Below are 25,384 nucleotides of genomic sequence, written 5' to 3' on the forward strand. Positions count from 1 at the left end.
GGGGTTGTGACACAATACACACACACACACACACACACACACACACACACATATAATAGATAGATGATAGATAGATAGATAGATAGATAGATGATAGATAGATGATAGATAGATAGATAGATAGATAGATAGATAGATAGATAGATAGATAGATAGATAGATAGATAGATAGGAGGTAATATAGATCAGCATCATGACAGAAGCATCAAGAGAGAGAAATCAGGGTTGGGCCTTGTTCCTATACTAAACTTCATTGGATATTTTCATCTACTTTTTTGACAGACATTCTTGGCAGAAATCATGGTTTATCAGCAAATGTCCCTTGTTGCAACTTCTTTTGCCTTTGGCTGGAGCAAGTGGAACCTGAAGAGTGGAGAAAACAATCTGGTCTTTAAGGTAGGAGTGAGTAGCTGTAGCAGACACTCCTGCCTTTGCTCCGTCTTAAATCTAAACAGAGCTCTCTCCCCAAGGCCCCACTCTGGGTAGCATGCAGGTGGTTAAAACCAATCAAAATATCACCAATCGTTCACACCTGTCAACCCCCTCCCCCCCAAAAAAACACCCTTCTGTATTTTTACCAAATTAGCACAAAAACCAGTGATAAAGCCCGTCAAGCAACCACAGATGTCCGCAAAGCATGGTTTAGATCAGTGTTTTTCAACCTTGGCAACTTGAAGATGTCTGGACTTCAACTCCCAGAATTCCCCAGCCAGCGAATGCTGGCTGGGGAATTCTGGGAGTTGAAGTCCAGACATCTTCAAGTTGCCAAGGTTGAAAAACACTGGTTTAGATGACATGTAGAGTCCTTGAGTCCAAGAGAACATGTGGGTGGCTATGTCAACACAAATAAGGCTCTGCCTGTTTGTGTGTGTTGCATGTCAACTTTGCCAATAAACACACCACTTTTATATTCTTCCATTTTAAAAACAGTTGACAGTTCTTTCTGAAGGAGAATATTTGTAGCTCAGGGTTGAAATGACAGGGCCCTTAGTGCGCTCTTGAGCTTGGTTGTTTTCTTGTAGACGTTTCATTACCCAACTAGGTAACGTCATCAGTGCTAGAAGGGAGTGTGGTTGGGGGAGGCGGAGGAGGAGGAGGAGAATGACTTTGCAATGACTGCAAGAAAACAACCAAGCTTAGAGAGCACCTAGGACCCGTTCAGAATCCGTGGGGTTGTCCACCCCCTCTTTCTCCTGCCCAACTGCAGGCCTGCGAACATCTGAGCGAAGAAGAACAGATCCAAGAAGAAGAGTGGGCTCTTTACATGTTCAACAGTCAAAGAGCTCAGAAGCTGGAGATGGACGAGGAGAGCGATGCTTTCTCCAAGAACATCGCGGAAGGCTCCGAATTCCACTCCACTCTCTATCACCTCCTGAAAGACACGGGAAGCAAAGATGCCATCGACCGCGTCAGGCAGAGCAACTACCTCTTCATCGATGCCGTCTACCAACTGCTCTTGGCCACCAGGGTGCTGACATACTCTTAACACGCACAAAATCTGCTTTTAAAAACTTTATTAGAGCCGAAAAGACACTCCGGTCAACTAAGAGGTGGAAGAAATCACGCTTCAGACATCTTTTTTTAAAAAAAGAAAGAAAGAAAGAAAAAATAAATAAGCCATTTACGGATAGACTACGTGCCCTGAAATTTGTTTTTTTTTTAAAAAAAAAATATTTTGTTTCTATAAGCTCTTTGGTGAGATTTGGGGTGGGTGGGTGGGTGGGAGGGTAGAGGAGAGAACGATGGGCAAAATTAAAAACAAAAAAGTCATTTCAATCGTTCAGAAGATCCACTTCCTTGGCTGGAAAAGAATGAATCGCATTTTGTTTCTGAATGGCGTGGTCCCGAATTATTAACTGAAATATTAGATGGCACATTAAAATTGCATTTTCTCTACAGTCAGACGTTTAAAATGGGATAAACCTAAATTGCTTGCTGATTTGATTTAAGACTACATGCTGAACAGACTCCAGAGGAGGGTTTTGTTTCCCGGCCTTAGCTGGGTGGATTTCAACTCCCAGAATTCCCCAGGCAGCCAGGGGAATTCTGGAAGTTGAAGTCCACCCATGTTAAGGAGTTGCCAAGATGGAGAAACCCTGCAGTAGAGGAAAAACAAAACAAAACCCATTCTGAATATTGTTGAATTATACAGGTGGGGGTCCGTGGTGGAGGAGACGTGTATATGGCCACAAGAATTTCTGTACGGAGGTCCAAGCGGTCCCAGTGCCCTCAGGGGAGGCCTCCACAGGTTGATGGAAGGAAAGTCCCATGACAAAAGTTATCAGGATGGCAAAGATCACAACGGCAAGGACGGAGACGCAGAGGGCTTTGCTAATCCTGGAGAAGGAAGTCCTAAGAGCGGAGGCCCAAGAAGACATTCTCGAACACCTGCAGAAGAGAGGAGGGGAAAAAGCATGGAAAAGTAGACATGGCATCCTTCATTCCAAAGTCTAAGAACTCCCCAAGGAATAGAACTCACAGTCTTGTGGTGATTGGGCCAGAAGTCACCTATAGCTGGCCTGTATGCCAGGGGTGAAATACGGCAGGTTCTGACAGGTTCTGGAGAACTGGTAGTGGAAATTTTGAGTAGTTTGGAGAATTGGCAAATGCCACCTCTGGCTGGCCCCAGAGTGGGGAGGGAGTGGAGATTTTGCAGTATCCTTCCCCCAGGAGTGGGGAGGGAATGGAGATTTTTCAGTATCCTTCCCCCAGGAGTGGGGTGGGAATGGGGATTTTGCAGTATCCTTCCCCCAGGAGTGGGGAGGGAATGGGGATTTTGCAGTATCCTTCCCCCAGGAGTGGGGTGGGAATGGGGATTTTTCAGTATCCTTCCCCCGGGAGTGGGGAGGGAATGGAGATTTTGCAGTATCCTTCCCCCAGGAGTGGGGTGGGAATGGGGATTTTTCAGTATCCTTCCGCCAGGAGTGGGGTGGGAATGGGGATTTTTCAGTATCCTTCCCCCGGGAGTGGGGAGGGAGTGGAGATTTTGCAGTATCCTTCCCCCAGGAGTGGGGTGGGAATGGGGATTTTTCAGTATCCTTCCTCCGGGAGTGGGGAGGGAATGGGGATTTTGCAGTATCCTTCCCCCAGGAGTGGGGTGGGAATGGGGATTTTTCAGTATCCTTCCCCCGGGAGTGGGGTGGGAATGGCGATTTTTCAGTATCCTTCCCCCGGGAGTGGGGAGGGAATGGGGTTTTTTCAGTATCCTTCCCCCAGGAGTGGGGTGGGAATGGGGATTTTTCAGTATCCTTCCCCCGGGAGTGGGGAGGGAATGGGGATTTTGCAGTATCCTTCCCCCAGGAGTGGGGTGGGAATGGGGATTTTTCAGTATCCTTCCCCCGGGAGTGGGGAGGGAATGGGGATTTTGCAGTATCCTTTCCCCAGGAGTGGGGTGGGAATGGGGATTTTTCAGTATCCTTCCCCCGGGAGTGGGGTGGGAATGGGGATTTTTCAGTATCCTTCCCCCGGGAGTGGGGAGGGAATGGGTTTTTTTCAGTATCCTTCCCCCAGGAGTGGTGAGGGAATGGAGCTTTTGCAGTATCCTTCCCCCAGGAGTGGGGTGAGAATGGGGATTTTGCAGTGTCCTTCCCCTGCCACGCCCACCAAGCCATGCCCACAGAGCCGGTAGTAAACAAAAATTGAATTTCACCACTGCTCTGCGCCAAAGGCAGGACTAGAACTCACAGTCTCCTAGATTCTGGCCTGGTGCCTTCTCTAATGTCTAGCTTTCTCTGCATTCCGTCATTGTATAATAAAAATTGATTAAACTTCTAATGGCAATTCACACACTCCAAGACATGGACACCAACTACACAAAGCTAAACTTCCTCAGGGAGAAATCACACGTAACAGGGAACCAGCTGCTACATCTTTTCTATCCTGCTCTACGGAGTGGAGAGTTGGTCTCTGACAGAAAGCCCCTTGAAAAGACTAGAAGCATTTGAAGTGTGGATTTACAGGCGGCTGTTACGTATAAATTGGGTTATCAAAATCAGAAAGGAGGAGGTGATAAACCGCTTGGGAAAGCCGAGGGAAATCATCAAAGCCATTAAAAAGCGAAAGAATATTTCGGACATGGGACGCGACAGCCGGAAAAATACGGCATCCTTCACTTAATCCTCCAGGGAAAGTTTGAAGGCAAACGAGGTCCAGGCAGAAGAAGAATATCATGACTTCAAAATCTAAGGGACTGGTTTGGACAAAACTCAGCAGCACTTTTTCGTGCGGCTGTTGATAAAAAGAAGATTGCCAACCTCCGATGATGGATATGGAAGAAGAAGAAGAAGAAAAGAAGAAGAAGAAGAAGAAGAAGAAGAAGAAGAAGAAGAAGAAGAAGAAGAAGAAGAAGAAGAAGAAGAAAGTGGCAGGTGCTTCGTTTACATTTATAATACTTCAGCTTAAACAAAAAGTGTTAATTTAACTTCTGGGAATATTCTTTTTGATTGGGATACTCCCAATCAGCGATCCAGAACCCAAAGCAGGCTGAAAAATCACTGCTACTGCCTCAAATTTAAAGAATTAGAAATTCCAAATTCCAAATGTCTTTCCCAAATTCCCACAAAGCATTTGTGATGGGAGGCTGTGAGTTCGACCTTAGGTAGAGGCAGATATTTCTCTCTCTGGGCACATTGAGAATGCATCTGCCGAACAAAACTCTGCATTGGCGACAGGAGGAGCATCCGGCCATTCAAACACTCAGCTGCATTCACTTGCCCAGACTCCACCCTGCAAAGGATTATGGGGTCGGTAAAAGAAGAGGATTCCCACAAAGCATTTGTCTTGTTCCTTTCCTTCTGGACTTACAGTGAGCGTAGCCTCCATTTTGTCGTGTTGGCTTCCTTTTCGCTCAACTTTCGTGCTTTACCTCCCTGGATCTCCGGAGCTGCTGGTTCCTGAAGAGAAGTCCTGTAAGGGGTGATTTAGATTCTGGATTAAAAAGGCCCTGCTCGTCCAGGATGGTTCTAGATCATCGCTTCTCAACCTTTGGGATGGTAAGATATAGGGACATTGGCTCCCATAATTCCCCAGCCATCATGCTTTCAAGATGTGTGGACTACAACTTCCAGCATTCCCCAGCCAGGATGCTAACTGAGGAATTCTGGGAATTGAAGTCCACACATCTTAAAGTTGCCTCAGTTGAGAAATATGGCTCTAGATGGCGAACCTTTTTTGGCACTGAGTGCCCAAACTTGAATGCGCATGCATGTGTGCGCATGTGCGCCAGAGTGCTGGAAACTCAAAGACCAGCTGCCCGGTGTAAGCATGCCTGTTTTTGGGGTGTTTTTTTGGTGTTTTATGGGCATTTTGGACTGTTTTTCAGGCAGTTTGGGAGGCTGTTTTTGATCTGAAAAATGGTCCAAAAACAGCCTCAAAATGGCCTGAAAACAGTGCGAAAAACAGCCTCAAAATGGACCAGTAAATGGCCCCCAAAACAGCCTGATTTTTGGGCTGTTTTTCAGGCCGGTTTTGGGGCTGTTTTTGACCTAAAAACTGGCCTGAAAACAGGCTGAAAAATGGCCCCAAAACAGCCTCAAAACGGCCTGAAAAACAGCTGGAAAATGGCTGTTTTGGAGGCCATTTTCCGATGCCTAAGAGCAGCTGGCCGGCGCGCATCTTCACAGAGAGGGCTCCGGCATGCATGCCATAGGTTGGCCATCACGGTTCTAGACTGCCACGTTGATAGAGTCTTCAGCAGAGTCACGATTCACCTGCTTTGTTCTTTAACCACTTAGAACAAATCCTCTTTCTGTGCTTAGAGAAATTAGTGGCTTCTAGGGGAGAAGCTCCCGTCTTTAGGGTGCCAGGAGGAAAAATGAGACTCACTCTAACTCGAGTTGTTCTTCCTCCGACTCTGTCCAGGAAGTTGAGCTGATGAGGCGCTGCAGCGAGGGCCGTTTTTCTCCTTGTTTGGTTCCTCTTACACTCCTAAAGAAAAGGTGAATCAAACGGGCTTTTCTTTAAAAAGAAATTCTGGCTGCTTTTTTTTCATTAAATATTTCCCCCTCCAAGAAAAGTACAGGAAGGAAGGAAGGAAGGAAGGGAGGGAGGGAGGGAGGGAGGAAGGGAAAGAAAGGAAGAGGGAGAAAGAGAAAAAAGAGGAAGAGGGAGAAAGAGGGAGGGAAGAGAGGGGAGAGGAAGTGGAGGAGGATGAGGAGGAGGGGAGAGGAAAGGGAAGGAGAGGGAAGAGTAAGGAGAGGAGGGGAGGGAGAGGGGAGGAGAAGAACCAGCAGGGGGAAAAAAGCTTTTAAAAAGCTAAAAAAATAGCTTCCGACGATTGTGCAGCTCGCAGCTATTTTTTAAAGCTTTTTAAAGCATTTTCTCTTGGGCAAACCAGTAGGGGAAAATGCTTTAAAAGACTAAAAATATAGCTGAAAATGAAAAAAAAAAGTTGGCCATGCCCAACCGGTCACATGACACCCACCACCACCACCACCACCCATGCCCACAGAACCGGTGAGGGGGGAGGGAATTAGATTTCACCACTGTGTTACTTGGAATCCTGACATTGCGGTGCTGTCAGGAGAAGGGAACAATTAAGGAGCCGGGGTCGACGCGAGAGTGAAGGCACAGGTGGACGTTGAATGGGCCCTCCCATAGGGAACAGGCGGGAGCAAACAGGGAGCGGTGTTGGCGAGAGACAATTAGTGCGTTTATTATTGTGAAGATTTGTTTAAGATGAGTTTGCGCCTCACAGAGACTCTTTGCCAGGTATTTCATTGCACAGTGTGGCAACTAGAAAAGCTCTCGGCCTGGCAACTATCCAAGGACTGATGAGGTCTGTTGTTGCAATTACACCTTGAAAGACTGTTTGTCGGGACTTTTTCTGGATGTGAATGCTAATGAATTCACATTAACCAAATAAAAAGGTTTTTTTGCGGGAAGCGTCTGTTTCATGATTCCATTAAGCCTAGGTCCGTGATGGCGAACCTATGGCATGTGTGCCATAGCACACATTAGGGCACGCAAGGCGTTGCCCTGTCAGTTGACTTTGGCCTTCTTTTGAGGCCGTTTTTCACCCTCCGGAGCCTTCAGGAGGCTTCCCTGAAGGTTCCAGAGAGCAAAAAAAAGGCCCTACCAGCTGGTCTGTTCCCAAACTTCCAGTTTGCCCATAGGGCCGGTTTTTCATGCTCTGGAGGCTTCAGGGAAGTTCCTGAAGCCTCCGGAGGGCCTCCGGGGTGGTGGTGGAGGCAGTTTTCACCTTCCCCATGCTCCTAGAAAGCGTCTGGAGCCTGGAGAGGGTGAAAAAAGCATCCCAAAAGCAGAGGAGGGGGTGGGTGTTGGTCGCACTCGCATGTTCGCTGGGTCACGCGCATAACATTATGGGTGTGGCACGCCCATGCACGACCCCCCCTGCACTCCCACCGCTTTTGGCAAGCGAGCCAAAAAAGGTTCGCCATCACTGGCCTAGGTCATAACACAGCTATCTTTGGTGTGCACGCAGACCCAAATGCCCAATGCCCTACGTACCAACTCGAGCGCCTGTTGAATTTTTCATTCCGGTTGTTTCCATCCGCTTCGTTCATCTGCGCCTTTGTAGGAACAGGGAAAGGGGGGAAAGAGGTCACCATCTAAGTGCAGCTACTGCTTTTAAAGTTAAGGAACGGTCAGTCCTGGAAAACGCCTACATACCAGTTGCAAAAAAGTGATTGCATTTCCATTACTGTTCCTAGGCATGGGTGCAGTGCTAACTCTGCGTAGTGATGAAGGCTACACAAAACAAGAAACACTATTTGATCAGTTAGGTACGGTACATCCTGCAAGGCGCCTGCGGTTCTGAATCTAGGCAAAGGCGAGGCTTGTGTGAACGAAGCAGAATGTCTAAACCAGTGTTTTTCAACCTAGGGGGGATAGCAGTCTTCCAATATCTCAGGGGCTGCCACAAAGAAGAGGGGGTCAACCCAGGCGCCAAAGCACCCGAAGGCAGGACAAGAAGCAATGGGTGGAAACCGGAGGTGGGTTGGTCCCGGTTCGGCCCAGATCGGCTGATCCGGTAGTAGCAGCAGCAGGAGGCTCTGCCCGCTGACCCAGACACTTCTGGGCATGCGCAGGAATACACCTGAAGCAGTAGTAAAAAAAAATTGGCAACCCACTACTTATGGAAATTAAAGGACAGAACCAAGCGAGAACTAAGGAGAAATTTCTTGACAAGGGAGAACAATTAATCAGTGGAACCATTTGCCTCCGGAAGTTGTGAATGCTCCAACACTGGACGTTTTAAAGAAGAGATCGGACAACCATTTGTCTGAAATCATGGTATAGGTTTTCCTGCCTGAGTAGAGGGTTGGACTAGAAGACCTCCAAGGTCACTGTGTGATTCCGTGATTCTGGGAGCTGCAGTCCCCTAAAATTGTCAAGGTTGAAAAACACTGTTCTAAGCCGATTTAAGGATTTGCATGGAGTTCCATCGCTGATTTCGCAAATGGGCACTCGTCACTGAACAGAACATATCGTAAAAACTCTAAAAAATCCTGGGCCCAACTCCCCTTTCTACATCCAGCCTCTCTTATTATTATTATTATCAACTACAAATAAAGAGAGATAGAAGAGCACACACAGGAATTTCACCCATCTGGGCCGTGTAAAGCAGGAGTCCCCAACCTTTGGGACACCAGGAACCGATTCCGTGGAAAATGATTTTTCCTTAGACCAGGATGGTGATATGTTGTGGTTTTGCACAATACCTACCCCTTTTTCCCCCAAAATAAGACCTCCCTGGATAATAAGCCCAAATGGGCTTTTGGGCGCATGTGCTAAAATAAGCCACCCCCAAATAAGCCCTCCCCTAAAATATTTAAACGCATGCGCAGCAGTCCCCGCCATTTCCTGCAGGGGAAGGGGGAAACATGCCCCACGCGCCCCACATGCACCTGCCATCCACGCGGAACGGCCTCGTGGAGGGCGCTCCTGCAAACCCTAGCTACCGCGCCCCTTCTCTTAGTGGCGGCTGCAAAAAGAGAGGCAGGCCCAGGAACATTAGGGCTGGCAAGAGTGCGCCAGACATAGAGACAGAACTCCCCGCCCTCTCTGGATCAGCTGATGCACAGGTCGCGAGCTGAGGTTAAGGGGCCTCCTGCACCTCAAAAATAATAAGACCTCCCCGAAAATAAGGCCAAGCACTTATTTTGGGGGTCAAAAGAAAATACGACCCTGTCTTATTTTTGAAGAAACGCAATAGATCTGCGCATGCCCCCGAGTCCCTTCGGGGAGAGGGGGCGGTCTAGAAATCAAATAAAATTGAATTGAAATGCACTGATAAAGTTTGCTTGTGCAGCCCCCAGATCCTAACAGGCCACGGATGGGTACCGGTTAGCAGCCCAGGGGTTGGGGTTGTAAATTATGGGATCTAAGCAAAGCAACGTATTACAATAGTTAATGGGAGCGCTAAAAGCAAAGAAGGTCCGCAGACTTTAGCTAGGTAAAGAATTTCATTTTCCACCCAGTTCCTCAGCAGCAACGATTTAAATGAAATGGGATCTGCATTTTTCTATCGATCAGCAACCGATGATCAAATGCGGATAAAACAATATTACAAATATTTCACAGTCTCCAAAGAAATATATGATTCCGTCTACCATATATTCATTATTTCAATGGGTTGTTTTTGTTTTTGTTTTAGAATCCACCAGTTTATATGACATATGAGATGATCCCAACTGCTGCAGAAACTCAATTATCACCGTATTTGTAATTTGACTCGTAGGGTCAATATTGGTATTTCAAGCTGCAATTTTGTTCACACTTAAGAACGATTTTGGAGAGAGATTTAGGCCAGGAATTGGTTGGTAGATGAATAAATAGCACAGTAAAAGGCTAAAGCCACGCACAGACACTTTCCTTAATTTTTTTTAAAAATTCTTACCACCAACTAGAATGTCCTGTTTAACATACAGTTTTTTTTCAAAGTCCTATAGGTCACGTTATCTAGCCCATCTTCCCTCCTTTACCCAAATCATCAAATTTACTTCTGATCTTAGGGAAGCCAGTGAAAGTGGATCGTTCTCAACTGCAGAATCCAATCTGGGTTGGTCACCGGGACTCGCAATTTACACTTCCAAGATTTTGGACTCGTGCTGGAGCCCATTCTCAGGGAACCTCTCTCTAGCAATGTGTGTGTGCTTTGGGCTATTCTGTGTGTGTTATTTATATGGTGCCTGGTCCTGTGTGGCTTTTTAGTTGTTGACTAGCCGATAATCCAGCATTGCCCGGGTATTTATTTATCCTAATTCTGTATTAGGTTGGAGCCCCCTTGTGAAGTACTGTGAAGCCATTACCATGGCAACTCCACTGTGCTGTACAGTAGACACCATCTTAAGGCACAACAGGCTGTATCTGAACACTATCACTGTCAAAAGTACTGATTTGACACTATAGATACAATTCATTCCTTTTTGTTTCAGCGGCCCAGGCGTTCCAGAGTTATGCTGGAACACACACACATCGACACCCCCCCGAGGGGTATTAGGGGTGTCTTCACCCCCCACAGTATTTGTTTCCAGAGATTAATGGCAAAACAACTAAAAAGCCACACACAACCAGGTACCATATAAATGCCACGTACAAAATAGTCCAAAACACACACACACACACACGCACGCACACACACACACACGCACATTCTGGTAGAGACAAATTCCCTGAGGATGGGCTGCACCCTAAAAATTCAGGAGGATCTCCAGTCCCGGTGACTGATCCAGATTGGACCCTGCAACATTATCCCGGGACATGTATATTTGCCTTCATTCATGATTCTCAATTGCATCTAAAGGTTCACTAGAAATATGAATTCAAATTTGGAGCACAAATACATGCTTCAATTATTATCCCATCCTCCCAGATGAGGAGGTGTGCAAAGAAACTGTATTTCAAAATAAGCTTAAGTAACTCAAGATAAACATTGAAATGCAACTTTTTCACGTTTCAAGATGAACATTTAAGACACCTGTCTGAAATCCAGATGGCTGTTTTATTTGATTTACCAGCAATGTGAGATGAGCATATTACAAGTGTTTTGAACACACCCATCTGAATTTGCAAATACTTTTTTTAAAAAAAATGGAATGAAATGTCATAAAGACATTTTAGTCTGCATGAACGATTTGTGTACCGTTTTATATTCGTCAGTTTACTTCGGTAAGAGCCTCGGTGGGACAGTGGTTAGAGTGCTGTACTGCGGGCTACTTCTGCTGACTACCGGCTGCCTGCAATTTGCCAGTTCAAAGATCATCAGGCTCCAGGTTGACTCAGCCTTCCGTCCTTCCGAGGTGGATAAAATGAGGACCCAGATTGTTGGGGGCAATAGGCTGACTCTGTTAACTGCTTAGAGAGGCTGTAAAGCACTATAAAGTGGTATATAAGTCTAAGTGTTATTATGCAGAAAACAAAGTATCGGAAGTCCAACTCTCCCAGCTGCAAATTTGGCTCTGTGATTCCCTGAAAACTATGGTTCTTGAGTTTTTGATCACATATTAATTGCAGTTGCAATACTTACTATCACCCATCTCATGAACTAAGATCTAGAGGGACCACAAATACAGAATTCTGTTCAGCGTGAAGAGGAACGAATTGAAAAAGGGGAGGAAAAAAACCCCAAGGAGATTGAATTGAAAAGACCTGGCCACAAAATAGTACAAATTCAAGGCACTATGCAAGAAAACGGTAAACAATTTTTAGGGGCATCATTGGAAACTTCAATGGACTCGGGATTATGCATTTTGCAAGGCTGCGAAAAGAGAGGAGGGGAAAAAAAAGAGAAATGGCAATAATTGCTCAAAAGCATCACAATCAGATTGCGAAGGCCGGGCACAGCGCAAGAAGAGCGTGCAGAAAGCAAGGTGCTTGCAACGTGTGTACCTTGAAGGAACCAGAGAGTTTTTTAATTGAAGAGTCATCTGAAAGTGCAAAAGAAGTGGAAGAATATACATTAATCAGGGAAGCAAGGTACGTCAATAAAACTAGAAGAGGGACTTGTAGGATGGGGATCTCTGTAGCTTAGTCTGGATTTGGGGGAGCGAATTGGTTTGAAGAAGACGTCCAGAGTGGGATCACCTCTTCCATTGCTCAGCTGATGGCTATTTGTTTGCCTTTCCCTGGGTTGCCCTAGGTGCAGGGGTGAGATTCAAATAATTTAACAACCAATTCTCTGCCCTAATGACTGGGTGGGCAGGTGTGGGCATGGCCAGGGGGTGTGACAGGCAGCACCCAGCCTCCTGCACCCCCTGGAAGCAAAAATGGGCCGCGGGTGTGTGTGCTGCCCCCTCCCGTACCCCATTTTGGGCCTAGTAGGCCTCCCTGCAGCGGGAGCAAAAACTGGCTGCAGTGTGGCCGCGCCTCACATACATCCCGCTCCCTCTTTTGGACATAGTATGCCTCCCTGCACTTACCTAGGAGCCAAAACGGGGCATCTGGAGACTCCTGGAAGGGGCAGGGCCAGCCAGCTATTTAACAACCGGTTCGCCCAAACCAGCCCGAACCGGCTGAATCCCACCATTGCCTATATGGCATGGTGAATGAAGACCAAGAATTTTGAAGATCAGCCACAAACCGTCCCCACCATAACATCTGCCCCAAGGCAGCATCCTCCGACACCAGTTATCCCAAAGGTGTTTTTTTTTAAAGGTAACCGGACTTTGTTTTCCCTTGAAGACATTTCACTTCTCATCCAGGAAGCTTCTTCCATTCTGACTGAATGGTGGAGGATGGAAGGATTTATATTCCTTGCAGTCATCTGGTGATTAGCAGCACTCTTTCTGAGGGTCATTGAGGCCACTTGGAGGTTTATCTGTGCTAACCACCAGATGACTGCAACCCTTACTGGCTAGCTGATGAGAGCTAAATAGCCTGAAATAGATCTATACTAGTCTCCCTTTATTTATCAGCACAAATACAACACAAATATAAAAGGCAACATTAAAAATATGGTATTCTGCCTGGATGGTCTCCTGCAGTGAGCCGAAAGGGGGAGTAGTGAGTTCCCTCCCATATTTGGCCATACCAGGGGTTGTAACACACACACACACACACACACACGTGTGTGTGTGTGTGTGTGTGTATATACATATACACGTGTTGTATTTGTGCTGATAAATAAATAAAGGGAGACTAGTATGGATCCATTTCAAGCTATTTAGCTCTCATACCAGGGGTTGTAACACAAATACACACACACACACACACACACACATATTTACAATACATTAAAAGGGTGGGGTTTTGATTCAGTGGTTGTGGCTATCTTGACTCTCCCCTGCAGACAGCTCTGGATTTACAAATCAGAAAAATAGAACCTGTATTAGGAAGCACCCCTAGGATCCCCTTTCCCTTCATCCTGGTCAAAATCAACTTAGTTGGGTTGATGGATGGGGCTACGTTTCATAGAAAAAGTCCCACATGATCACATAATAATAGGAATAGCTGGAGGAGGCACCATCGAGCCACGGTGGCACAACGGTCAGAGTGCAGTACTGCAGGCTACTTCTGCCGCCTGCCAGCTGCCTGCAACTGGGCAGTTCGAGTCTCACCAGGCTCAAGGTTGGACTCAGCCTTCCATCCTTCCGAGGTGGGTAAAATGAGGACCCAGATTGTTGAGGGGCAAGAGGCTGACTCTATAAACCGCTTAAAGAGGGCTGTAAAAGCACTGTGAAGCAGTCTACAGTAGAAGTCTAAGGGCTATTGCTATTGCCTGATTTGAGCCTAGGGGATGCACAACATGTGGCATTCTTGGACTTCCAGTTAGTCATCCTACTCAGCATCTGATTATTTAGACCAGGAGTCTCCAAACTTGGGAAGTTTAAGACTTGAGGACTTCAACTCCCAGAGTTCCCCAGCCAGCATAGCTTCCAGGTTTGGAAGCCCCTGATTTAGCCCACCAATCTTGCCCTGGAGAGAAAAGGCAGGGAAGATGATGTTGCCATCGTTTTAGTCCACATCGCCTTGGTGATTACCTCGATCCCCCAAAGAACTGAAGGATTTCTCATTCTGGAGCAATAGCTCTTTCAGCTCTTCCAATTCTGCGTGTTCTCTTGCGTACGTACGCTTTAAGTTCTCCACGTGCTGAATCATCACTTCTACTGCCTTACTGACCCGGCTTTCCTACGGAAGAAAAGGTAGGAAAGGACAGAAGGCAACTGGTGTTTGTTGTGGCCCATCAGTGGACAGCGGATCTGGCAGCACACTCAAGACAGTGAGAAGGTTGGGGAGGAACATGGGCCAGTCCTGGAGTCTGGGAAAGGCTCTGACGAGGGCTCTGTGTCGGAGATGGGGCCAGGGCTGTCCGACAGTTATCAGCTGCCTTCGGAGTCAGACATCAGTGGGGCAGAAGAACAACTGGAGCCTGTTCCCGATGTGCTCATGCGCAGAGCTGCCAGGAGAAGGGAACAGCTAAGGAACAAGGGCCGACTCGGAAGTAAAGCTGCGCGCATTCATGTGGTGGATGCCCGGCCCCATTGCACCGTACCGGTTGCAACAGGATCCAGAACCCACCACTGGTGGCAAGGTATGTATGAAGCAGGAGTGTAGTGCCAACCACTTGCTAAATAATTCTTATTCCGTAGAGATGAGTAAGAATGAAGGACGCCCTGTTATCGTTCGGTCAAGGAACAGGGTGTGAGACTCAATGAAAAGATTGGCAAATTCCACAGATTGATATTGCAAATCAAGAGTTAAGGTTGGACCAAGGGTGAAATCAACTTACCTTTGCTACCAGTTTGCAAATGTGAGAATGCGGACATTCCGCGTATGTGCAGAGCATCGAAAGCGGGACGTGATGATGTCCGGGTGGATGGGTGGAGCCTCCCACCGCCACCGGTTCACCCAAACCGGCTGAATTGCGCCACTGAGCTGGACCAATGCTAAAAGAGCTTCTCTACTTGAGACACATTGTCTTGAATTTTGTCTTGGAGGAACCGATATTACAAATAAGCAGCTCATCCTTTTCAAACTTCAGAAAAAATAAGGTTTTGAGAGGCCAGAATGATTCTTCTGGCAAAATGCTACATAGAACATTTAAGGTGGCCAAGTGTTTGAGTAAGACGAAAAGCTTCTTCACAAGTTAAAACATCAATTGAAATATTGTTAAGACATGATGCTGCTATTCATCAACAGAACTTCCCAATCACAGTAGCCTGAGTCTGGTATCTAAAATTCTTGAACCATCGCTCTACTGTACTTCTGCAACATCTAACAATAATGCTTGGACTGTAAATCGGGATTAAAACTATCACCAACACAATACAGGGGACAAATCAAGGGAATATCTGCTTTTACAGGTTGTGTGACGTAACACCAGCCACAAAGATTGTATCACAAATGCCTTTGCAGATTTATTCAAATTTGTAGCGATTCAACTTGCTCTTTTGAATCAATAAAAAAGTTGTTTTTTTCATTCAAGAATATTAAATCCTTATGTTTCATTTCTTCCTTATCTTGTTGGTTCATATTTCTTTCTGGCTGACTAACTTCCACAAGCTTTCCAAATCCCACCATCATTTACAAACAGAATTTGCTAAGCTAGGATTCTTCCAGAATAGTGTTTCTCAAGTTTGGCAACTTTAAGATGGGTGGATCCCAGGATTCCACAGTCATCCATACTGACTGGGGAATTCTGGGAGCTGAAGTCCACCCATCTTAAAATTGCCAAAGTTGAGAAACACTGTTCCAGACTCTACTTTCAAAGAACTTTTCATTTGATCTATCCTTCCAAATAGATGGCAACCTCCTGCCAACTCAAAACCAACGATAAGGAATATTCAATTCTGCATAGTATATATATTTTCTGCATGATTACTTGAAAGAACGCCACACCCATAAAACCCAACCAGGTGGCAACATCTAACCAACTCTGCCAGATGTTGACTAGCTAAGTGAGGTCTGATTTATCATTGTGAAGGAGACAAGGAAATCCCAGGAATGTAGATTGTTTCGGGTGTTAAGGTGGGACTTGAATAATGTAACAACTGGCTGGGAAGGCGTGGCCGGTTAGTCATGTGACTGGGTGGGTTACGTCACTCATCACACCCAGCTCTGCCTCCCGGCCACTCACCTCAAAGAGGTAGGATTCAGCCGGTTGGGGGCTAATCCCACCACTGGCTGGCCCCGCCCCCACCCATTTTTCGCCCAGTTTTTTGGCCGCTTTTTAAATCATTTTCAGGCTGTTTTGGGATTGTTTTGGGGACCATTTTCAGACTGCTTTTTGGGCTGCTTTCAGACCATTGTTTTTGGCTGTTATTGGCTGTTTTCCACGCCGTTTTTGGCCCGAAAAATGGCACGGAAAACAGGCCGAAAAGTGAGCTGGAGTGGGGCCAGCCAGTGGTGGGATTTGCTGGTTTGGTGAACTGCACAGAATCTTAACTACCCGTTTGCCCGAACCAGTGTGATCCGGCAGCAGCTCACCTCTGGTGTTAAGCTCTGCCTTCCCTACACATGCGTATTGCAAAAAGAGAGCGGGTGGGGTCCATGAGGTCACCGGGAGTCAAACTCAGCTTGGAAAAGACCTTTTGATTTTTTTTTTAACAATTGTGGACCAGGCAACCTACCTGATGAACAGCTCCCAGCATTTCTGCTTTGCTGGCGATTCTGGTGGCATGATGATTCAGCAGGTCCAAATTCTTCTGCAGCTTCTTCGCTATCTCCTGCACCTGGTTATCTTCACTTAGAGAGGCTAAAGACTGAACAAAGAACATCCGGGATGTGCACACAAACAGAAGGCAAGTGTTGTACTCCACGCAAACAAAGAAACAACGAACGGGACAGCCTTCTGCCAAACATCTAGCTCCAAAGTTGACTTTGGAGCCCTCTGTTTTTAACAGTATAATTGTCATTCGTATTTATAAGCCCACCCTCTATATCCAGCGCAGAGAAATCTCTTTGTCTGTGGCTAGAGATTTGCATAACTGTGTCTGCAAAGCAATATATAGTTTGCTATTATTTAATAAATATCTACCCTACCTCTTCTCAGGAGCTCAAAGAAGAGATATACCATATTTTTCGGAGTATAAGATGCACCGGAGTATATAAGACGCACCAAGATTTTGAAGAGGCAAGTTTAAAAAAAATGGTTTTGTACTCTGTAGACCTTCCAAAAATGGCCCGTTTTTTTCCATGCATAGCCTTTAGGAGGCTTGTAGAGTGCTCCTGGGGGCTGGGGGGGAATGTAAGATTAGATCTTATATTTGGGGAAATACAGTAGATATAGCACATTTACACTCTCACTTTAAGAATGGCCACAGCTGAGAAACACTAATCTAGAAGGTCTGCCTTCACCCTCTGAAGCAATAGATGTGTATAACAGAACCTATCTTCCTCCTCCTTACATCAAGTAGTTTCAAGGCGCCAGCAATTTCTTTCCTCAGGCTCCCTTCCGCGAGATCCCGAGATCGTTCTTCAAGCCTGACTCTCTTCTCTAAAGTGAAGAGGTCACATTTGAATCCAAGAGACAGCCGTAGAAATTCTGCCTGGAAAACAGAAGAGGAACAAACATCCTTACTAGGCAGATTACCAGATGGTTAATCTCTCTCCGGAGTATGTATGTGTGTGTGTGTGTGTGTGCGCGCACACACACACACACACACACACTCTGTTTCCCTGAAAATAAGACCTCCCTGGATAATAAGCCCAATCGGGCTTCTGAGAGCATGCACTAAAATAAGCCCTCCCCCCCAAAATAAGCCCTCCCCTAAAATATTTAAATGCATGCACAGCTGGTTCCCGCCATTTCCTGGGGGGAAGGGGGAACATGCCCCACTGGTACCTGCCCTCCACAAGGAACGGCCTCACGGAGGCCACTCCTGCAAACCCTAGCTACCGCGCCCCTTCTCTTAGTGGCGGCCGCAAAAAGAGCGACAGGCTCAGCGACCCTAGGGCTGGCAAGAGTGTGCCAGAAATAGAGACAGAACCTCTGGCCCCCTCTGGATCACCTGATCCATATATATATACACATACATACCCTGTTTCCCTGAAAATAAGACCTCCATGGATAATAATCCCAATCGGCCTTTTGAGTGCATGCATTAAAATAAGCCGTCCGCCGAAAATGTTGCAACACAGCAGCAGCCATGAGGTGACCACATTCGCCGCCTCCTGCACCTCAAAAATAATAAGACCTCCCCAAAAATAAGGCCAAGTGCTTATTTCGGGGGTCAAAAGAAAATAAGACCCTGTCTTATTTTCGGGGAAACATGGTATATGTGTTATTGCTTCCAGCAGGAAGGAATGTTAAGTTGAACTCTGGATGATCTTGGGCCTAGAAATTAGGAGAAATGTTCTGACGAAGGTGCGTGAACAATCAACCAAGCTCCAAAAGGGCCCGGGGAAGGGGCGGTGGGATAGCAGTGATTATCCGGGAGGACTTAGAGCCGAGGGAGTCCACTGTGCCACAGACGTCCGGATGTGAATCCCTTGTTGTGAAATGGGGCCCTGGGAGGCAGTTGGGCCTGCTGATAGTATACCTGGCTCCCCGCCATACATCAGCGACCCTGCCTGAGCTCCTCGAGCTGATCTCATCGGTGGCGGTTGAGACCCCCAAACTTCTAGTGATGGGGGATTTTAACCTGCCATCGGTGGGAGAAGCATCAGAGGGGGTTCGGGAGTTCATGGCTTCCATGATAGCCATGGACCTGACTCAAATGATTCAGGGCCCGACACACGAGGGAGGTCACACCTTGGACCTTGTTTTTGTCTCTCGCCAGTGGTTGAGTTATCTGGGAGGAGTGAATTTAACCATCACTCCTCTGTCATGGTCAGATCACTCACTCCTCCGACTTGACTTCCCTGGTGCTACCCCTCGCTGCGGGGAGGCGGAACCGGAAAACACTAGATGGTTCCGCCCCAGGCGCTTGATGGAACCAGACAGGTTCCAGACGGAGCTTGGGCCACCTCCTGCAGCCCTGACCCACCCTCGGGTAGAGGACCTGGTGGCCGCGTGGAATAATGCGACTACCGAGGCCTTGAACCGGGTGGCGCCTTTGCGGCCTCTCCGGCGGCAACGATCCACCCTGGCTCCTTGGTTTACCGAGGAGCTAAGGGTGATGAAGCGCCGCAAGAGATGCCTAGAGAGTCGTTGGAGATCCTCCCGATCCGAATTTGACCGAGCACAGGTACGAGCCCATTTAAGGACGTACCTAGTGGCATTGAGAACGGCCAAACGTCAATATTGTGCCGCTCTCATTGCATCTGCAGAGAACCGCCCTGCCGCCCTGTTTCGGGTGTCCCGCTCCCTTCTGTTTCAGAGGCCGCGGGAGGCCCCTCTACAGGGTAGGGCAGAGGAGTTTGGGAAATATCTGCAGGATAAAGTCACTCAAATCCGGAAGGATTGGGTCCCCTTCAGTGGCCCAGTCGAGACGCCAGTGGCGAGTCTTGAGAAACCTTTTTGGGAGGAGTTTGACTTGGTTGTCATCGAGGATTTGGACAGATTGCGTGGACGACTGCGACCTACCACATGTTTACTGGACCCGTGTCCCTCCTGGCTTGTACTGGCATCCTGGGAGGTTACACGCGACTGGCTCCTGGGCCTAGTGAACACTTCGTTGGGTGAGGGGTCTCTCCCGGCCGCCTTGAAAGAGGCGGTGGTGAGACCCTTGCTCAAGAAGCCTTCCCTGGACCCTACGGAGCTGGCCAATTATCGTCCTGTCTCCAACCTTCCCTTTTTGGCAAAGGTTGTAGAGAGTGTGGTGGCTTCTCAGTTTCCACGACATCTGGAGGAGAATGATTATCTAGACCCGCGCCAGTCCGGCTTTCGCCCTGGGCACAGCACAGAGACGGCCTTGGTCGCGTTGGTAGATGATCTCTGGAGGGCCAGAGATAGGGGCTGTTCCTCTATCCTGGTCCTATTAGACCTCTCGGCGGCTTTTGATACCATCGACCATGGTATCCTGTTGCACCGACTGGAGGGGTTGGGGGTCCGGGGCACCGTTTTGCGGTGGTTCGGCTCCTACCTCTCTGGCCGGACGCAACGTGTGTTGGCAGGGGAGCAGAGGTCGACCCTATGCCCCCTGACTTGTGGGGTGCCACAGGGGTCGGTCCTCTCGCCACTCCTGTTCAACACATACATGAAGCCGCTGGGTGAGATCATCCGTGGTTTCGGGGTGGGATATCATCTGTACGCTGATGATACTCAGCTGTACATTTCCACCCCGAACCACCCCAATGAGGCCATCGAAGTGATGTCCCGGTGTGTGGAAGCCGTACGGGTCTGGATGGATGACAACCGACTCAGGCTCAACCCTTCCAAGACGGAGTGGCTGTGGGTTCTGGCTCCCCGGTTCAACCAGATAATTCCATCCTTGGCCATTGGGGGCATTCAACTCGCCCCCGTGGAGTGGGTGCGCAATTTGGGCATCCTCCTAGATGCCAGGCTGTCCATGGCTGAACATGTGACAGCCGTGGCCAGGGAGGCGTTCCACCAGGTTCGCCTGGTGCGCCAATTGCGCCCCCTATTGGACCGGGACGCCCTACGCACAGTCACCCATGCGCTGGTGACGTCTCGCCTGGACTACTGTAACGCTCTCTACATGGGGCTTCCCTTGAAATGCACTCGGAGACTGCAGTTGGTCCAGAATGCGGCCGCGCGGGTGATTATGGGGAGTACTAAGTACTCCCATGTGACACCTCTCCTGCGCGAGCTGCACTGGCTTCCTGTGGTCTATCGAGTGCGTTTCAAGGTCTTGATTACGATCTTTAAAGCGCTCCATGGCTCAGGACCTAGTTACCTGCGGGATCGTATTCTGCCCCATACATCCCTACGACCCATCCGCTCGCACAGAGAGGGACTTCTCCAGGTGCCGTCCACCAGACAGTGCCATGGGGCGGCGCCTAGGAGCAGAGCCTTCTCTGTGGCGGGCCCAGCCCTGTGGAATGACCTCCCCCCGGATATTAGGACCACTACTGACCTCCGCTCCTTCCGTGTCAAGCTCAAGACCCACCTTTTCCAAATAGCTGGCCTGGCTCAACCATAACTTCGTATCGCTCCTGATGGGTTTTTTAATTTAGTAATTTTATTTAAGGGGATTTTAAATTGTGTTTTTAACTGTCTTTCACTTATAAGTCAACTCTCCTCCATGCACATATGTATATGTCTCTGTTCTTTTTGTATATATGTTTGTTTTATGTGTATTTTTATCCGTTTTGATTGTACGCCGCCCCGAGTCCTTCGGGAGAGGGTTGCGGCTAATCAAATAAAATTATTATTATTATTATTATTATTATTATTATTATTATTATTATTATTATTATTATTATTATTATTATTATTATTATTATTATTATTATTATTATTATTAAAGAAGAGACTGGACAACCACTTGTCTGATATGGTATTGGGTCTCCTGCTTGAGCAGGGGGTTGGACTAGATGGCCTACAAGGTCCCTTCTATTATTCTGTATCTGGGTGGCAATGGAGGGAAGTGCCAAATGTTTCAAGTCAAACCAGTTCAATCCTGAAATAATCCACATATAATGTAAAGCCACCGTTTGGAGTATGAAACTTGGCTCTTTCAAGTACACTCCAAATGTTTTGACTTCGGAATGCTATTCTGTTCTTGAAACAGAGGCGCATGGAACACATCCAACTGCTGGGGAGGCTCTTTTCACACTTATAGTGGCTGTGTTGCACGCAGAAAAGTGGCTTCCTGCTCAGAAGCAGAGTTTTGAATTCAAAGAGTTCAACTCTAAATCATTTTTGCACATGGTTAATTTAATAAGCAATAGATGGCACTGGTGCCCAAAGTAACTATTTGTTTCACTTATTTACATTCAGTTAAACACTAATCCTGCCAGTTAATTCAGCACTGAGGGTTTCCTAACCTACCGTATTTTTCGGAGTGTAAGACACAACAAGGTTTTGAAGAGGCAAATTAAAAAAAAGAAGTTTTTGCACTCTGCAAACCTCCCCAAAACGGCCCGTTTTTCACAAAAACGGCCCCGTTCCGCCCCCAAAGGGCATGAATACCTTTTAGGAGGCTTGTAGAGTGCTCCTGGGGTGGAGGTGGGGGGCAAAGACAATAAAAAAACAGCCCGTTTTTTCTGAAAATGGGCCGTTTTTTTTGTAAAAAAAAAAGAAGGGGCATGGATAACCTTTAGAAGGCTTATTGAGTGCTCCTGGTGGTTGGGGAGGGGGCAAAACTGAGCAAAAAAAGGCCCGTTTTTTGCTCATTTCTGTCCTTCCCAGCCCCCAGGAGCTCTCTGAAAGCCTCCTAAAAGCTGTGAATAGCCATTTTGGTGAAGGAGGCAGGGTTTCAGGAGGCAAAAAATGCTGTATTCAGTGTATAAGATGTACCCAGATTTTCAACCTCTTTTTTTGAGGGGAAAAGGTGCGTCTTATACTCTGAAAAATACGGTATTTCTTTTTTTAATTTTTTTAAAAAAAAATTTAAATTTTGAAACATAAAAGACAACATATCAAACTCTCATCCATTACCTACAGCATGTCGTTTGGTTACAAGCATTTGTGCATCCATATTTTCAATTACGTATACAATCACAACATTTCCGTCTAGTATAACTAAGTACCTCACTTTCATTGTACATCATATATTCAATCACAGTTAATATTTCTTTCTTTTCAGCAAACCTAATTCCCTTGCATCCTTGATTGTCTATTTAATAACAATATACCTTTATGTAATGACTTATCTCATTCTGATTATTTTTACAGTGTAAAAGAATTTTCCAACTGTTTATGTTTATACATGACTACTTTCGATTATGCATAGTCCCGCCAATCCTCCATCAAGTATGCTTATGTTCATTGTTGTACATCGTACATTCAAGCACAAATGTTATTCCTACGGTGTTTCTGTTGGTTAGATCATGAATCCCAATGGCCCAAAACTACTTCAAAATGATGAAAGTATCACACGGACATAGGATTTAGGTAGATGGAGCAAGGAAGCTCAAATTAACATCCTCTTTCCAATTAACCAGGTCCTAACCTGCCTAACCAGGCCCTAACTCTCCAATTAATTAACCAGGTCCTAATTTAGGGTCGCAGTGGCTCAGTGGCTAAGATGCTGAGCTTGTCGATAGGAATGGTAGGTAGTTCAGCGGTTCGAATCCCTAGCGCCGCATAACGGAGTGAGCTCCCGTTACTTGTCCCAGCTTCTACCAACCTAGCAGTTCCAAAGCATGTACAAAATGCAAGTAGAAAAATAGGATCCCCCTTTGGTGGGAAGGTAACAGTGTCCTGTGCGCCTTCGACGTCTAGTCATGCCGGCCACATGACCACGGAAACGTCTTCGGACAGCGCTGGCTCTTCGGCTTTGAAACGGCGATGAGCACCGCCCCTAGAGTCGGGAAGGACTAGCATATATGTGCGAGGGGAAACTTTACCTTTACCTAACCTGCTACCTTGTCTTAGGAAATACTGGCAGATGCTCAAACTAAAAGCATGGACTCTTCACACCCAAATTCCTGCTGCCTCTCCCCGCTCTCCTGGAAACACAGCTAAAAAAGTAGGAAGATATACCAAGAGGAGATAGAAAAACTAGCAAATACACCTTTGCTTACCTCCACTTCTTTCTCGTTGGGAGATGCACTGAAATGAGAAAAGAGAGAATATTAGTAGAGACACAGACCTGAAATATCCTTTCCTAAGACCCTCGCAGATAAACTGCAATTCTCCAAATTCCTAATTTGACAACCATTCTGGCCAAAAGGTCTGGAGTCCCAGCACCACCAACATCTCAAGGGATTTGAAGACCTCACAAGATGGAACGAAGTGTACTCTAAGGGAACATCTGCAGAAAAATCCTAATGCCATCAGGCAGAGGACAAACTGCCAATGTTTTAGTTGAACTGACCCAGAATGGCACATCAACTAAAGCACAGAATATGGCGTTTTAGAGGAAAATTAAAAAAAAGAAGTCCCTGCAGATTTTACTCCCCTAATTGTTGACTCTAGAGGATGATGCTCCTCTCCATTTCAAGGCCACTGAGCCAGCGCTGTCCAAAGACATTTCCATGGACATGTGGCCAGCGTGACATCATGGAGCACTGTTATATTCTCACTGTAATGGTACTTATTCATCTACTCGCATATGCATGCTTTTGAACTGCTAGGTTGGCAGGAGCTGGGACGAGGACAGGAGCTCACCCGGTCATGTGGCTCTCTGGTCTCAAATCCTCAGTCATGAGTCCTTGAGTGCTCACAAAAATTCTAAGTCTAATCTACCTTAACTCCCATGATTTTCCCTTGACCGGTTAGTAGCTCAGATTCTTGTAGAGAGCTAGAGCTTGAACTTGCAATAAATCTTTATACTCATTTGAACTGCCTGAATCTCCTGGCTTCCCCGGCGCCTGACGGTTACGCTAACTTAACAACTGCAGTGATTCGCTTAACAGTTGTGGCAAGGGCATAAAAATGGGACAAACTCTGTTAACTCACTTAGCAACGTAAACATTGGGCTCAATTCAGGGGTGGGACTCAGCCAGCTTGCACCAGTTCAAGCGAACCAGATGTTAACTTTATATCCGGTTCACTGAAGTGGTAGTTGCAAGGACTGGCTGGCCCCACCCAACCTACCTTGCCCTCCCAGGAGTCTCCACGCGGCCCGATCATCATGCCAGGTAAGTGCAGAGCCTGCGCAGAGGCTCTGAGAGGGCAGAAAATGGGCCTCCCAGAAGTCCACAAACACGGTACCTATATTTCCTACAAATATTCCAGATAAAAGAGAGGCTTGGTCTACCAGGGGGTCGAGAAGATGGGGCAAGCTTGATATTCTCTGCATTCATAGAACCTGAACATGAGCATGCATAGGACGTGACAAGGTGGCATCTAGAAGAGCGCAAAAACAAGACTCCAACACACAGGGGAAAAAAACCAGGCTAAAAATTGGGCACATTGTTGTAATCCCCATCTTGATCCCCCCCCCCCCCCCCCCCCCCAGTATCTGAAACCAGATACTCACTTATCCTGGTTCTTTTGGCATACGAAGCTGCTTGACAAATCCTGACATAAAGATGCACCACCTGCCAAAGAAGAGGAGTCTTAAGCATTGAGCAGGTTGTCTTCCGCCGATGCTTTTCTAGGGCTCCTTTGCATGAGTGGAAAACTTAAAAAAAAAAAAAAAAAACCCTCCCAGAAAGCTCACATCAGACCAACGCAGCCAGACCAGACTGTTTGGTTCCTGAGTATTGTTACTTATTCTTACAGATTTCCTTGGGGCCTTGAAAGACTACAACTTTAGGGGAGGGGAGGGGGGAAGGGGTGAAATGCTCTGAAGTCTGCTACCAGTTAGTTCGCTACCGGTTTGCTTCACACGTGCATGCGCACCAAACCCGCGCTTCGCATGCAGGCGCACCACAGGTGCTACCTTGGGCACATTGTTGTAATCCCCATTTGGGGGGATTATTTCAGCAGCACTGAAAAAGGAGGGCTAAAAAGCCTTTTCTGAGTCTG

General features: G+C 47.0%; 2 protein-coding genes across 11 annotated transcripts in view; one reads left to right on the forward strand and one right to left on the reverse strand.

Moving 5' to 3' along the window:
* Nucleotides 1–1,493, forward strand: part of DNAI7 (dynein axonemal intermediate chain 7) — a 68,402-nt gene extending 66,909 nt beyond the window's left edge. For all 4 annotated transcript variants that reach the window (XM_081957821.1, XM_081957818.1, XM_081957816.1 and 1 more), the window contains 2 exons: nucleotides 283–396; nucleotides 1,208–1,493. In XM_081957821.1, the coding sequence (XP_081813947.1) occupies nucleotides 283–396; nucleotides 1,208–1,486 (393 nt within the window). In that variant the 3' untranslated portion in view covers nucleotides 1,487–1,493. The remainder of the gene's footprint in view (nucleotides 1–282; nucleotides 397–1,207) is intronic.
* Nucleotides 1,494–1,541: 48 nt separating this feature from the next.
* IRAG2 (inositol 1,4,5-triphosphate receptor associated 2) overlaps nucleotides 1,542–25,384 on the reverse strand; it is a 76,508-nt gene continuing 52,665 nt past the window's right edge. For 4 of the 7 annotated variants that reach the window (XM_081957778.1, XM_081957776.1, XM_081957777.1 and 1 more), the window contains exons 29-39: nucleotides 24,894–24,954; nucleotides 23,494–23,521; nucleotides 17,307–17,447; nucleotides 16,530–16,661; nucleotides 13,941–14,088; nucleotides 11,851–11,888; nucleotides 7,630–7,707; nucleotides 7,468–7,529; nucleotides 5,824–5,925; nucleotides 4,804–4,905; nucleotides 1,542–2,388 (exon numbers count right to left, since the gene is read on the reverse strand). In XM_081957778.1, coding sequence (XP_081813904.1) covers nucleotides 2,145–2,388; nucleotides 4,804–4,905; nucleotides 5,824–5,925; nucleotides 7,468–7,529; nucleotides 7,630–7,707; nucleotides 11,851–11,888; nucleotides 13,941–14,088; nucleotides 16,530–16,661; nucleotides 17,307–17,447; nucleotides 23,494–23,521; nucleotides 24,894–24,954 — 1,136 coding nt within the window. In that variant the 3' untranslated portion in view covers nucleotides 1,542–2,144. The remainder of the gene's footprint in view (nucleotides 2,389–4,803; nucleotides 4,906–5,823; nucleotides 5,926–7,467; nucleotides 7,530–7,629; nucleotides 7,708–11,850; nucleotides 11,889–13,940; nucleotides 14,089–16,529; nucleotides 16,662–17,306; nucleotides 17,448–23,493; nucleotides 23,522–24,893; nucleotides 24,955–25,384) is intronic. The other 3 variants (XM_081957779.1, XM_081957780.1, XM_081957781.1) reach the window with 3 other exon arrangements.

Source organism: Natrix helvetica (assembly GCF_964273705.1).
Source record: "Natrix helvetica genome assembly, chromosome: 6".
Taxonomy (NCBI): domain Eukaryota; kingdom Metazoa; phylum Chordata; class Lepidosauria; order Squamata; family Natricidae; genus Natrix; species Natrix helvetica.